At 55.9% G+C, this 15,352-nt stretch overlaps 1 protein-coding gene across 9 annotated transcripts in view; it reads left to right on the top strand.

Annotated features, from left to right (window-relative positions):
* A4GALT (alpha 1,4-galactosyltransferase (P blood group)) overlaps positions 1–14,750 on the top strand; it is a 30,925-nt gene extending 16,175 nt beyond the window's left edge. The window contains exons 2-4 of one of the 9 annotated variants that reach the window (XM_023221806.2): positions 4,807–4,879; positions 11,156–11,296; positions 12,882–14,750. In XM_023221806.2, the coding sequence (XP_023077574.1) occupies positions 12,928–13,989 (1,062 nt within the window). In that variant the 5' untranslated portion in view covers positions 4,807–4,879; positions 11,156–11,296; positions 12,882–12,927 and the 3' untranslated portion in view covers positions 13,990–14,750. The other 8 variants (XM_023221809.2, XM_023221801.2, XM_023221807.2 and 5 more) reach the window with 8 other exon arrangements.
* Positions 14,751–15,352: the final 602 nt, after the last annotated feature.

The following is a 15,352-nucleotide window of genomic DNA, read 5'->3' as shown; positions in this document are numbered from 1 at the left end:
TTCTTTCTTTCTTTCTTTCTTTCTTTCTTTCTTTCTTTCTTTCTTTCCTTCCTTCCTTCTTTCCTTCTTTCCTTCCTTCTTTCCTTCTTTCCTTCTTTCCTTCTTTCTTTCTTTCACAGAATCTCTATCGCCCAGGCTAGAGTGCAGTGGTACCATCTTGGCTCGCTGCAACTTATACCTCCTGGGTTCAAGTAATTCTCCTGCCTTAGCCTCCCAAGTAGCTGGGATTACAGACACGTGCCACCATGCCCAGCTAATTTTTTGTATTTTTAGTAGAGAGAGGGTTTCGCCCTATTGGCCAAGCTGGTCTTGAACTCCTGACCTCAAGTGATCCGCCCGTCTCGGCCTCCCAAAGTGCTGGGATTACAGGCATGAGTCATTGCGCCCAGCCTTGTGGCAATATTTTCATAGTGAATTTTCTTTATATATAAGCGAGTGTTTGTGCTCCTCACCCTCGTTTCCATTTTGTTTTATACCTTTAAATTTTTTTCCATATTTGAATTAGTTGAATTTTCCTGGAGTGGCAATTAACAGGAGGTTTTGGTGGAAATTGGGAGAGGAGCCAGGACAGTTCTTTGGGTTTCTCTGGTGAAAGGCTCCCTCCTCTGTTGCCATGGTAATGGGCTGTGCTTTTAAAATATGGCCTTTCTCTGTATCCACTCCTTTTTCACCTCCAGAACCTAACCTGTCTCAAGGGGTCACCTGCCTCCAGCCCTGTGTACTCCCAGTTCTTTCTGGCTGTAGCTCCTGCCTTCTGCCATCTCCCTCTTAGAAGTCGCCTTTTCTGGGGTCTTCCACTCCTGAGCGCACCCCCTACCGCCCCCCACCGCCTGCACCATTGCCATGTCTGCTGCTCGCGGGTGCTTTGGGCCACACTCACCTGTGGTTAGGAGTTTGTGGGTTTTCCCTGCCTCTTAGTTGCTTTGTATAATTTGGTAGAAGAGGGAAAGTTCAGAACTAAGCTGCTGCCTTATTCCTCCTGGAATGCAGTCCACCTCCCTGAGTTTTCTGTTTGTGGCGTCCACCCAGAGAACAAGACCGCCTGCTTGATTTCCGGCTTCTGAGGCGTTAAAGGCTTGGGAGGAAGGATATTTTGTAACCTCTGCTCTGAAAAGAGCCCTTCTGCCCTTCTTTTTTTTTTTTTTTTTTTTTTTTTTGAGACAGAGTCTCAATCTGTCGCCCAGGCTGGAGTGCGGTGGCACGATCTCCGCTCACTGCAAGCGCCGCCCCCTGGGTTCACGCCATTCTCCTGCCTCAGCCTCCCGAGTAGCTGGGACTACAGGCGCCCGCCACCACGTCCGGCTAATTTTTTTGTATTTTTAGTAGAGATGGGGTTTCACAGTGTTTGCCAGGTTGGTCTTGATCTCCTGACCTCGTGATCCGCCCACCTTGGCCTCCCAAAGTGCTGGGATTACAGGCGTGGGCCACTGTGCCCGGCCTCTTCTGCCCTTCTTACAAACAACAGCTCTTTTTTTTTTTTTTTTTTTTTTTTTTGAGTCCAGGGTCTCTCACTCTGTTGCCCAGGCTGGAGTGCAGTGGCGCAAATTCGGCTCACTGCGATCTCCGCCTCCTGGGTTTAAGCGATTCTCCTGCCTCAGCCTCCTGAGCAGCTAGGACTACAGACGTGCACCACCACACCCGGCTGATTTTTTGTTTTTCTTTTTTTGAGACAAAGTTTTTTTGCTCTTGTCACCCAGGCTGGAGTGCAGTGGCGCAATCTCAGCTCACCACAACCTCCGCCTCCTGGGTTCAAGTGGTTCTCCTGCCTCAGCCTCCCGAGTAGCTGGGAGTACAGGCCTGCACCACCATGCCCGGCTCATTTAATTTTTGTATTTTTTAGTAGAGACAGAGTTTCACCACATTGGACAGGCTAGTCTTGAACTCCTGACCTCGTGATCTGCCCACCTTGGCCCCCAAAGTGCTGGGATTACAAGCATGAGCCACCGCGCCCGGCCACAAACAGTCCTTCTTGTGACAATACTTCCTCCTAAAAACTGTCATTCTTACTTTTTGGGTAGACATATTATATGTATTTGTGCCCTGAAAGACTGTGGGGGCTGGGGGTGGGGAACAGGACACTGGGTCCTCCAAGCACGGTTTGGAAGGGCATTGAGTTTTCACACCAAGGGGGGTCGGAGTTCCAAGACAAAGGAGCCCACCCCCTCCTTTGATGGACAAAGCAGTGAAGGTTCAGGGAGGGGCAGAGGTGGGTCCAAGGTCACGTTGCCAAATCTTAGCAGGTGGGGAAGCTGTCAGGCAGGGCCTGGATTTGACTTCTGTACTTGGTGCTGTTTCTTGGCTCTGTGGCCTTCCACCCCAGATCCCTCAGGGTTCTTGGCGCCTCAGGTCTGTGCTAAGGTGTTACTTATCACTTGCAGGTTAGCAGCAGGTGCTCACACGTCCCCCCAAGGTTAGAGCATTTGGTTAGCCTGCACCTGCCCTGCCCCCTCCCCCCACCCCCGCCCCCCGCCACTGTGCAGAAGGGAATCTGAGGCCCAAAACGGAAAGTGACCTGTCCAAGGTCACATGGCAGGTCATCTTCCCGACCTCACTGGCAGGTCATCTTCCTGACCTCACTGGTAAGTGGGCCAAGGGCAGCTTCCTAGTTCTGCACTTTCAGAGTTTTCAAAACACTCCTTATTGCAGGCTGGGCATGGTGGTTCACGCCTGTAATCCCATCACTTTGGGAGGCTGAGGCCAGTGGATCACAATGTCAGGAGTTCAAGACCAGCCTGACCAAGATGGTGAAACCCCATCTCTACTAAAAATACAAAAATTAGCCAGATGCGGTGGCAGGTGCCTGTAGTCCCAGCTACTTGCGAGGCTGAGGCAGGAGAATCACTTGAACCCAGGAGGCAGAGCTTGCAGTAAGCTGAGATCATGCCACTGCACTCCAGCCTGGGCAACAGAGCAAGACTCTGTCTCAAAAACAACAGCAACAACAAGCAAACAAACAAAAATGCTCCTTATTTATTTAACACATGTGGCTGAACCCTAGGCTGGACTAGTCTCTGCCCCCAAGGCATTGACAGCCTGGTGGGGACAGCACACACACACACACACACACACACTCAGTGGGGCAGCGTGTTCACACACACACACAACAGGGGAGCATGTGCCAGCCAAGGCTGCAGCGTGGAGAGCAGGGATGCTGCGGCCAACAGACCACACTGTAATGTACCACACTGTAATGTAATGTGAGTACCGCTGTGGCCCCTTAACTATTCTGAAAGTTAAACAAGGGAGCAGGGCTGGGATTGGCTGGTGTAATCCCTGCATCCCTCACTGGGAGTTAGACTGAGCTAAGATAACCTGCCGACCCCATTGTTTGGGCCAGGACTGCCTGACTCCACCAGGCACGTCCTCAGCTAGTGGAGGAACCCAACCTGGCGGGCATTTCACCTTTTCTGCATGAAGGCTCCTGACCCTTTGTCTCCTACTACGTCCCCTCCCCAAAACCACCCAGTTCCAGTGAGTCGAGGTGTCCTCTTCCCGGCAAGCGGGCTCCCATGCCAGTTGGGGGTAAAGAGTGTGTTCCAGCTGGACACAGCGGCTCACGCCTATAATCCCAGCACTTTGGGAGGCCGAAGTGGGCAGATCACCAGGAGTTCCAGAACATCCTGGCGAACATGGCGAAACCTCATCTCAACTAAAAATACAAAAAAATTAGCCGGACATGGTGGCGCATGCCTGTAGTCCCAGCTACTTGGGAGGCTGAGGCAAGAGAATCTCTTTTTTTTGTTGTTGTTGAGACGGAGTCTCGCTCTATCACCCAAGCTGGAGTGCAGTGGCCGGATCTCAGCTCACTGCAAGCTCCGCCTCCCGGGTTCCCGCCATTCTCCTGCCTCAGCCTCCTGAGTAGCTGGGACTACAGGCGCCGCCACCTCTCCTGGGTAATTTTTTGTATTTTTTAGTAGAGATGGGGTTTCACCGTGTTAGCCAGGATGGTCTCGATCTCCTGACCTCGTGATCCGCCTGTCTCGGCCTCCCAAAGTGCTGGGATTACAGGCTTGAGCCACCGCTCCCGGCCGGCAAGAGAATCTCTTGAACCCGGGTGGCGGAAGTTGGCAGTGAGCCGAGATCGCACCACTGCACTCCAGCCTGGGCGACAGAGCAAGACTCCATCTCTGAAAAAAAAAAAAAAAAAAAAACCCCTCCTCTGGTGGGAGAGCCCCTTTTTCAGGTGAGGTCACAAGTCCTCAACAGTGGCCGTGCATCTAGGTGCCTTCAGTCCTGTGAGTCTGGCCCTGGCCCTCTCTATCTCCTGCCATTGCAGCCCCGCCCCTGATGTGATGTTGTGGGGTCAGAGACCAAGAAAGGCATCCTGGTGTCCGCTGAGGGGGATGAGGAGGGAGAAAGGAGAGAGAGAGACCAACCTGGAGTGGCAGGAGTGAGAGAAAGAGGGGAGGGACTAGGAGTTCTGGGGAGAAAAAGCAGGAAGAAGACACAGATCAGGGGGATGAGACATTCATTGATTGACTGAGGAGGTCATCAGAAGGTTCCATCATTGACTTCTAGGTTCTCCTTTCCTCTTGGGTGGGCTGTGCAGGGTGGGATCCACATGTCATGACAGTGTCATGTGGGTCTTTGTCTCCTTCCCTTGACTCTGCACGCCTCAGGGCTGGCTTCATTCCCAGGCAGCCTCTGCCCCGACGGTTCCTGGCTCACACCTAGTGACCCTATGGGAAGCACATACCTCTGCTTGGCCCGGACTGCATTCTGTGTGCCTCAGCCTGACCACTGCGGCCAGGGGAATGTGGTACTATCATTAGCCGGACCTGAGTCAGTGCTTACGGCAACATTCAGGGAGCGGGGCCCACGGGCAGGGGTGGATTCCCACAGGACAGCAGGTGTTCTCAGGAGGATGAATGGGTGCAGGGTAGGTAAACCTAGATGACCCCTCTGCCTCCACTACAGAACAGCGGTGCATGTGACTTTTCTCTTTTCTCCTGCTGCGGCGGGAGCATTCTCCATGGAGCTGCCATGTTAGTGATGTTCAAAGCCACGTGTGACCTGAGGGTCATGGGGACCCTGGAGAAGGTAGTATGAGAAGTTTCCTTTCTACCTCACCCTGGCCAGGGTTCTACCTTGGGCTCCTGTCTGAGTCTGGGACCCAGCTGAGAGCTGACCACACTTAATCCCCACAGCAACCTGTGACCTGAACAAAGGTTCAGAGAGGTGGCCTGTCCTGTGGGCACGTGGCAGGGCCAGGAAGGAAGCTCAGGTACATTGGTGCGGGCCTTTGTCCTCCAGGCCTGGCCACATAAAGTCCTGCTCAGGAAGGAAGCCGTGAGGCAATGAGCTGGGAGACGCTGGGGGTGAAGCCCACTGTGGTCCCTGTCTGACCAGGCAAGGGTGGAGGTGGATGGGGAGGGGACCCAATTTGGCTCCACTAGAGGCAAGTATGACCATGGGACAGGGATGGCAGGCTCTGACGGTGCAGTTGGTGACAGCTGTGGGACTGGGAGCATGATAAAGTGCATGCTACTTCCGGGCTGCATGTCCATGCTTCCTGACCTTAAACACTATCCTGAGTGGCCCTTCCCTCGCAGCCCCATCACAGACACCCACCAGTTCCCCTGCCGGAGGAAAGGCCTATGACATGATGGCCATGGCCACATCTGTTGAGGGCCTGCTCCGTGGGCTGGGCCCTGGAGATGCATTGCCTCCCTCCATCCCTCCAAAGTGGAGTTAATCCCATTTTGTGGGCAGAGAGAGACTAAGGTTCAGAGAAGGAGCATGGCCTGACTGCAGTCACACGGCTGGTGACACAGTAGGAACCCCTGTGTGACCCTGGCGCTGGTGTCTTTCACCTCAGAGGTCTGGGGTCACAATCACAAGTCAGCAGGGGTGGCTACACCCCAGCCTGGCCATGCACAGGGGGCAGCTCCTTATCTGGAGACTTGGAAGCCACGGCAGGATCCAACCATGGTCACTGATGCGCCCCCTTTGGCCATTCCTGGGCCTGTTTATCCCCATATCCCACCGTGGCTTTGCTCCTGAAGTTCCAGTTCCTGGGCCCTCCTGTTGAGACCCCAAGAACATGAGAAGAGTGGAAATAGCCTCTGGCTCTCCTGGAAGGCCATTCCTCATCTCATCGGTATCTGTTGAGCTCCTGCTGTCGGCTAAACCTGCGTCAGCACCAGGAACAGAATGAGAGCGAGGAGCCCCTGCCCGTTAGGACTGAGATAACAGAAAACACACACAATCATTTCCAGGCGATGAGGGCTGCGCTGGGCGCAGTGGCACCATCTGGTTCCACCACTGAGCCCTGGAGCCCCCGTCTCCTGGGTGGATTGCTCCCTACCTGAGGAACAGCCCAGCTCCAGTGACCCACTGTGGGCCAGTGTTGGTGTAGGCCCCTGGGTTAGTCGGGGTTCTCCAAATAAACAGAACCAGTCGATGAGAAGATGAAATAAGATGTCTCAGCTCAGCAGTGAGGCAGGAGAACGGGGGCACATTCCTCCGTCCTCAGCCTTTCCTTCTACTCAGGCCCTCGAGGGTCGGGGGACCACCCACACTGGGGGCCATCTGCTTCCGGAGTCCGCCATTCGAACGCTAATCTCATCCCGAAACACCCCCAGACACACCCAGGAGTAATGTTTAATTGGGGCACCCTGTGGCCTGGTCAAGTTGACACATGAAATTAACCATCATAGCCCCAACTCTGGCTTGGAATAAACATCTCTGAAGGCCAGCCCAGCTACAGCACTCCCACGGGACTGGCCGAGGCCTCTGTGGTGACGACAGCCTCACGGCTCAGCCTCTCCCTCCGCGCAGTCCTGCGTCTCTTGCCCTCACAGGGACCCAGAGCCCTCCCCAGGCCCTGCATGGGGCTCTCCAAGTCCTCAGTGAGCTCCCTGGGCCAGGTCCATGACCAAGGAAAGGAAATGTTGAGGGACGTGACCAAGAGTGACAGGAGGGTCATGGTCACTCACGCCAAGGGGCAAGAAAGAATGCAGGGCGAGTCTGCAGTGCAAAGTGAAAGCAAGTTTATTACGAAAGTAAAGGGGCCGGGCGCAGTGTCTCACGCCTGTAATCCCAGCACTTTCGGAGGCCGAGGTGGGCGGATCACTTGAGGTCAGGAGTTCAAGACTAGCCTGGCCAACATGGTGAAACCCCCATCTCTACTAAAAATACAAAAAATTAGCCCAGCATGGTGGCACACGCCTGTAATCCCAGCTACTCAGGAGGCTGAGGCAGGAGAATTGTGTGAAGCCAGGAGGTGGAGGTTACAGTGAACCGAGATTGGGCCACTGCACTTCAGCCTGGGCAACAGGGCAAGACTCTGTCACAGACACAAAAAACACGGAAAGGAATGAAAGAATGGTTACTCCATGGAGCAGCCCCTAGGGCTGCTGATTACCCATTTTTATGGTTACGTCTTGATGATATTTGCTAAACCAGGGGTGGATGACTCATGCCTCCCCTTTTTAGACCGCATAGGGTAACTTCCTGACATTGCCATGGCATTTGTAAACTGTCACGGTGCTGGTGGGAGACTAGTAGAGAGGACGAACAGAGGTCACTCTCATGGCCATTTTGGTTTTGGTGGGTTTTGGCCGGCTTCTCTACTGCAGCCTGTTTTATCAGCAAGGTCTTTATGACCTGTGTTTTGTGCTGAACTCCTATCTCACCTTGTGACTTACAGTGCCTTAACTGTCTGGGAATGCAGCCCAGTAGGTGTCAGCCTCATTTTACTCACCCCCTATTTAAGATGGTGTTGGTCTGGCTCACACGCCTCTGACATCTTTTTCCCTCTTGGGGCCTCTGTGTTCCCGTCAGGACATCCGAATCTCCAAGGGCACAACCCGGGTGCTCTGGGAGCCTCTCTGTCAGCACTCAGCCTGGATGGAGGGCTCAGTGCGGACTCCGTTTTGTTGGGTCATGTTTGGCCAGTGCTAGGCTGAGCTGGGCTGGACTCAGGGCCAGAGGGGTAGCGCCCTTACTGTAGGGACAGGTGGGGGTGCAGTTGGTGTAGGGATGAAAAGCACCAGCTTGGAGGGCCTTTCCTAAGCCCTTGGGCCTGGCCCCTGATATCGATACCCCTAGTTGGGGCCTGCAGAGCTGGTGCCAAGAACCTGGCCAGTAGGATTCTGACCCAGCCTTTGGCCCTCCGTCTCCATTGCCCTGCACCTCTCGATTTGTTTTTTTTTTTTTTTTTGAAATGGAGTCTCGCTGTGTCGCCAGGCTGGAGTGCAGTGGCGCGATCTCAGCTCACTGCAATCTCTGCCTCCCGAGTTCAAGCGATTCTCCTGCCTCAGCCTCCTGAGTAGCTGAGACTACAGGCGTGCAGCACTACAGCAGCTAATTTTTGTATTTTTGGTAGAGACGGGGTTTCACCATGTTGGCCAGGATGGTCTTAATCTCTTGACCTCGTGATCCGCCCACCTCAGCCTCCCAAAGTGCCAGGCTTACAGGCGTGAGCCACCACGCCCGGCCATGCCCTGCACCTCTCCTCACTCCTCACTTCCTGCCTACCATGAGTCATGGGGGATCCTGGCGGTGGGAACCATGGAAGGGCTTAGAGCAGGGAAGTGGCCACAGTAACAGGCTAACTGGGAATAGTTCCCTGGTGACAGGGTGGGAAGTGGTGAGCCTGGAGGCAGGGGCAGGCAGCAGGAGTGTGCCAGGCCCAGCTGACAAGGCCCAGGACATAGGCTGCAACTGTGAGGCCCGTCTCGGGGGCCAGGAGCATGCTTTGGGCCTGAGGTCACCCGGGTATTGGGCTGCGGCCAACTTGGCCCCATACACAGTTTCTATTCCTGGGTCTTGGGCTCTGACACCAAATATGGCGTGGCCCGAGTCTGGCACCCCCAACTGTGGTCCAACGACATCCTGCCCCTCCAAGTGGGCCTGGACCCCGCCCACACCATGGAGTCAGATCATGCCAGCACTCGGGGCCCTCAAGCAGGCAGGGGCCCCTGCTGCTGCTACTGGCCCTCCAACGGTTCACCCGTTTGCATTGTTCACATGGGGTTAAAAGTACTCAGGACCAAAATAGCCCCTCTCCCTGCAGAAGAAAGACAGGGGCAGGGGGCACCATGTCTTAGTTACACCACAGCCCTGTTCTTGCTACCCGCATCCCAGGGGGCTCACCCGGCCTACTTTTCTCACTGGCCCACTTGGTCACACAGCAGTCTACACACTCATTGGTTCGCTCTTACTGGTCACTCACTCGTTAATTGATCCATTCATTTGCTGATCCTTCATTAATTCACTCATTGGTTAACTCGTGGAGTCACTATTTATTGACTGTGTACTAAGAGCTGGGCACTGTTCTGCTATTCTAGAGCTGAACAAAACACAAAACATACCTATCCTCATAGTGTTGTTCTAGACAGACAACCAAAGCAAGTAAATAGGATGTACCACGTGTTAGAATAAGTGCAAGGATGAGGAAACTAACGAGGGGGCTCTGAGGCGATGGGGGCAGTGGAAAATTCAGGGGGCCCAGGGAGGACTCGATGAGAAGGGGACTTTTGAGTGGGCACCTAAGAGAAGAACCTTCCAGGCAGAAGGACAGCAGGTGCCAAGGCCCTGGCAGCCGTGCAAGGTCTGAGAAACAGGCAGCCAGGTGTGGCTGGGGCACAGGTGGCGGGGAGAGAATCAGAACATGAGGTCACGGGTATGGGGGGCACATGGCACCCAGCGGGTCAGGGCCTCACATCACTCAGGGTCTAAGCTGAGAATGACATGGCCGATGTGCTTGTAAAGCATCCTGCTGGCTGTCGAGGGAGTGGGTCAGGGTGAGCCATTTTCCCATGTGTCTGCTGCATGCTGGGAACCTAGCTGGGTGCCGGGGAGAGAAGATACAGGTGCACACTAGATGCTTGTTCCCATGGTGCTTGCAGAGGTCTGGAGCCACTGCTGTCTCCTCCATCTGACCTGCTCATCCTTGGTGCTTAACCAAGTGTCACCTCCCTGAGGGAGTCACCGTCTTGTTTCCTTTTTTCTTTTCTTTCTTTCTTTCTTTTTTTTTTTTTTTTGAGACGGGGTTTTGCTCTTGTTGTCCAGGCTGGAGTGCAGTGGTGCGATTTCGGTGCACCACAACCTCCGCCTGCTGGGTTCAAGCAATTCTCCTACCTCAGCCTCCTGAGTAGCTGGGATTACAGGCATGCACCACCACGCCCGGCTAATTTTGTATTTTTAGTAGAGACAGGGCTTCTCCATGTGGGTCAGGCTGGTCTCGAATTCCCGATCTCAAGTGATCCACCCACCTTGGCCTCCCAAAGTGCTGGGATTACAGGCGTGAGCCATCGTCATTGTGCCTGGCCTTTTTTTCCTTGTTTGTCGCTTTTCTGAGACGGACGGATTCTTGCTCTGTCGCCCAGGCTGGAGTGCAGTGGCGCGATCTCCGCTCACTGCAAGCTCCACTGCCTCCCAGGTTAACACCATTCTCCTGCCTCAGCCTCCCTAGAAGCTGGGACTACAGGCGCCCACCACCACGCCCAGCTAATTTTTTTTTTTTTGTATTTTCAGTAGAGACAGGGTTTCACCATGTTCACCAGGATGGTCTCGATCTCCTGACCTCGTGATCTGCCCACCCCGGCCTCCCAAAGTGCTGGGATTACAGGTGTGAGCCACCGTGCCCAGCCCTTTTTTTTTTTTTTTTTTTTTGGAGACAGAGTCTGGCTCCGTCACCCAGGCTGGAGTGCAGTGGCGCAACTCGGCTCACTGCAAACTCCGCCTCCCTGGTTTTCAAGCGATTCTCCTGCCTCAGTCTCCTGAGTAGCTGGGATTACAGATGCGCACCACCACACCTGGCTAATTTTTGTATTTTTAGAAGAGACAAGGTTGCACCACGTTGGCCAGGCTGGTCTTGAACTCCTGATCTCAAGTGATCCACCCGCCTCGGCCTCCCAAAGTGCTGGAATTACAGGCGTGAGCCACCACGCCTGGCCTCTTTGTCTGTTTCTAAATGGTGCCCCCACCAGACTAAGAACTCCTTCAGGGAAAGGCGTTCTGATTCTCCCCTTCTCCCAGGTACCAGTGCAGGACCTGCCCCTGTTCCCCGAGTGTCCCCTGAGAGTTGGAGCGAGTGGATGTATCAGTGAACACATGAGCCCCAGGCCTGACCTGCCTGTGTGGCCAGGGGGACGAGGCCTCTGAGAGCCAGCGACCTCTCTCACTCTCCTCTTGCCATCTTTTACAGATGGATTTGCAGCCGCTGCGAGTGTGTGGAAGGGCCGTGTTCGTGTTGGCAAAGAAGGTCGGCTGTTGAGCCAGGGTGTGTCTCCCAGAGGCCTGCAGACTGCCAGGATCCCCACCTCTCTGCAATGGGCTGCCCAGGCTGGTCAGTTACCAGCCAGTGACATCGTTGAGGTTCCCAGCTCTCTACCCTGGGAAGGGCCCAGCCTAAGTTACCAAGCCCCAGGTTCCCAGTACCACTCTCAGCCTGTGTGAGATTGCCACCCCACCTTCTGCGTATCCTTGGAAGGGGACTGATTCTCAGTTCCCCTTAGCAACCAGGTTGCACCCAGTCCCTTGACTTTGTGCCCAGGTTTCCTGGCACCTAAAGTAGAAACGATACAACTGCCCCCTGGGCTTGCTGAAGGCCAGTGGTGGTGTGAGTTTGTCACGGAGCATAGAAGTCACGGATTTAATGGTGATCCCGCTGGCTGTTAACATCGATACAGTTCAGGTCAGCATGCACCAAGTTCCTCCAACACATCAGGTACATTGGCTAGCCACTTCTTCCAGGCAGGGCGGTGCAGTGGTGAGAGCAGGGACCCTGGCCAGGTGGCCTGGGACCTAATCCCTGCACTGTCACTGCTGACTGTGGGACTCTGCACAAGGTACTGTACTTCTATGCCTCAGTTTCCTCATCTGTGGGGTGGGGGTGGTAATTGCCACCCCATAGGGTGGTTATAAGGGGCCACACATGTTCCTATGTGTGAGATGCTGAGAAAGTCACCTGATATGGACAGGATGGACAGCCAGTATTTACAGAATTATGAACGAATGAATGTTACCCTTTAGTGGGTTCCAGCATCCTGTCCTGCCGGTGGGAAGACTGAGGCTCAGAGAGCTCCGTAACTTGCCCCAGGTCACACAGCCGGTTCAGGCAGAATTGGGGTCTCATGCCTCCCAGGTGTTCACACAGTCTTTTCCCCAGGAGCATGGTCCAAGCCTGCTGCTCCCCCAACCACTTGCGAGGTACCTGGGCATGTTCCTGCACTGGCCAAGCGCACATCACCAGGAAAGAGAGGTCTAAGGCAGCAGTACCAGTCAGCATCATGGCCTAAGGCACAACCTCCCAGTTTCCTTCCCTTGTGTCTGGAGCAAAGGGCTCTGGGATGCGGTAGGCATCCCATGTACCTGGAAGGAGCGCCCTGTGAGTGCACCTGCTGGGCCAGCCCTTAGCAAGCCAGTGCCCAGGCCTGCCAGAGCCCCAGGCCTCATGTTGAACGTCCTCAGGACCCCTCAGTGGCCTGTCCTTGGAGGAGCCCCAGGCCTGGTTCATGGAGCTGAGGCGGGCATGAGCTGGGCCTCAAATCCCAGGCTGCCAATCCTAACAGAGCCCTGTGTGTCACATGGTGAAGCCATCACTTCTGACATTCCTTATGCAGACCAGACTCTGGCCTGGGCCTGTAATGGTTACACACCATGGGTGGCAGTGGCCTGGTCCTTGGGGGAGCTCACGGGTGTGTCACAGGGAGTGGAAGGGACCCTGCTCAGACCCCAGTCTATGGCCCACTGTGCTCCCATTTCGTAGGTGAGCAGCCAGCAGGCTGGGGTTCAAGCCTTGACCCCTGTGGGCCCGGAGTCCATGGGCTTGGAAGCCAGCCTTGGCTCTGGCTGATGTTCACAGGAAGCATTTTCCCTGTGGGTTGGGAATGCCAACGGCCTCCCTGATGGCGGGTGCTCATCTCTTGCAGACCAGCCAGTTCCTGCTGGAAGCTCCTGGTCTGATCTGGGGAGACCATGTCCAAACCCCCCGACCTCCTGCTGCGGCTGCTCCGGGGCGCCCCAAGGCAGCGGGTCTGCACCCTGTTCATCATCGGCTTCAAGTTCACGTTTTTCGTCTCCATCATGATCTACTGGCATGTTGTGGGAGAGCCCAAGGAGCAAGGGCAGCTCTATAACCTGCCAGCAGATATTCCCTGCCCCACCTTGGCACCCCCCGCCCCACCCTCCCGCGGCCCCGCTCCCGGCAACATCTTCTTCCTGGAGACTTCAGACCGGACCAACCCCAACTTCCTGTTCATGTGCTCGGTGGAGTCCGCCGCCAGAACTCACCCCGAATCCCACGTGCTGGTCCTGATGAAAGGGCTTCCAGGTGGCAACGCCTCCCTGCCCCGGCACCTGGGCATCTCACTTCTGAGCTGCTTCCCGAATGTCCAGATGCTCCCGCTGGACATGCAGGAGCTGTTCCGGGACACACCCCTGGCCGACTGGTACGCGGCTGTGCAGGGGCGCTGGGAACCGTACCTGCTCCCCGTGCTCTCCGACGCCTCCAGGATCGCACTCATGTGGAAGTTCGGCGGCATCTACCTGGACACCGACTTCATTGTTCTCAAGAACCTGAGGAACCTGACCAACGTGCTGGGCACCCAGTCCCGCTACGTCCTCAACGGCGCCTTCCTGGCCTTCGAGCGCAGGCATGAGTTCATGGCGCTGTGCATGCGGGACTTTGTGGACCACTACAACGGCTGGATCTGGGGTCACCAGGGCCCGCAGCTGCTCACGCGGGTCTTCAAGAAGTGGTGCTCCATCCGCAGCCTGGCCGAGAGCCACGCCTGCCGCGGCGTCACCACCCTGCCCCCCGAGGCCTTCTACCCCATCCCCTGGCAGGACTGGAAGAAATACTTTGAGGATATCAACCCCGAGGAGCTGCCACAGCTGCTCAATGCCACCTATGCTGTCCACGTGTGGAACAAGAAGAGCCAGGGCACGCGGTTCGAGGCCACGTCCAGGGCACTGCTGGCCCAGCTCCATGCCCGCTACTGCCCCACAACACACAAGGCCATGAAGATGTACTTGTGAGAGGCCTGCGAGGCCACCTTCCCAACCCGCTTCTGATGGAGGGGGCACTTCGCCAGGCTTCCTGGGGAGGCAAGATTGGGGGCCCGGGAGAGGGAGGTCTAAGCTGCCACTGGGCTTAGGCTGGCTGTTGAGGAGCTGAGGGAGCAGGTCCAGTGGGAGCCGGTGGACACCCCCAGGACAGTGTCCTATCTCCAGGCGGGGCTGACACGTGGTGCCAGAGCCTGCGGAGTGAGCTCAGTGAGCACCCCAGGCCTTCTAGACAACAGGCAGGAGGGATGAACCTCAGGGCACCCCTGGATGGCACAGGAAGCCAGACAGTTGGGGCAGAGGTGCCCACGAGGGCAGAGGCCGGTGCTAAGGGGATGGGGAAGGAAGGACGAGGTTGCCAGAGAGGAGAGGAGGCTGTTGCTAGGAAAGCGGCAGCGATGGGGGAGACCCAGCCCTAAGGACCGGGTGTGGAGGATGCTTTTCTCTTTTCTGGTTTTGGTTCCTCTTTTGGAGGGGCCAGCAGGGACTGAGTGGGCAGAGACCTGGCAGTGCCAGCCTGGGGAGCCCCTTAGGGGCAGCCCCCCTGCCCACCCCATCCTTCCTCCTCTCCAGAGATGCCAGGGGGGCGCGTATGCTCTGCCCCTTCCCTCTGACGGGGGCTGGGTGGGGAGGCTCTTTAGGCTCAGGAGAAACATTTTAAAGAAACTCCCTCCCCATTATAAATACGGGAGAATAATCAATAGAATAAAAGTGACCCACTGTCCCCTCGGGCCTTGTGATTGGTGAAGTGCGTTCTGCTCACAGCCTCCTCCGCTCCATTCTTCTGATGGGGAAGCCACTGGGTGGACAGGTGGTGGCTTCGCCGAGGTCTCACCACCTGCCCGGCACGGAAGAGCCTAGGACCTGGCTCCTAGCCCCGGTGTCCCTGGTGATGGAGTGGGGAACGAGGGGAGCTTGTTTTTCCCTCTTCCTTTTTCAAGGCTCGCAAACACCCAAGGTTGGGTCCCACCAGCACACCCCCTCCATGACAAGCCTGAATCTGTTTAACATAAATGGGACCAAATGTGGACCCTGAGGAGCCCACCACGCATCCAGGGAGGGGTCCATTGAGGGAGCTGTGAGGGCCTGTGGGGTTCCTCTGGCCTCCGCCTGGATGCTGAAATCCCGGGAGGGTCCTGAAGTACTGTGTGGGTGGCTCCAGGACTGGGCCACAGGAATAGCTGATCCCCACAAGGCGAGACCCCAGCTGGTTCGCATTGTGGAAGCTGCCTAGGCGTTCCCACCAGGCTGGAGGAGAGCTCCCCACCAGGACTGGGGGTGCTGCCAGGAGCACTGGGGCCCAGCGGGCTGCTTTGTGGCAGCTGAAGGAGGAGGC

This window comes from Piliocolobus tephrosceles, chromosome 19 (genome assembly GCF_002776525.5).
Source record: "Piliocolobus tephrosceles isolate RC106 chromosome 19, ASM277652v3, whole genome shotgun sequence".
In the NCBI taxonomy this organism is placed as follows: Eukaryota; Metazoa; Chordata; class Mammalia; order Primates; family Cercopithecidae; genus Piliocolobus; species Piliocolobus tephrosceles.
This window is presented reverse-complemented; position numbering and strand designations above follow the sequence as displayed.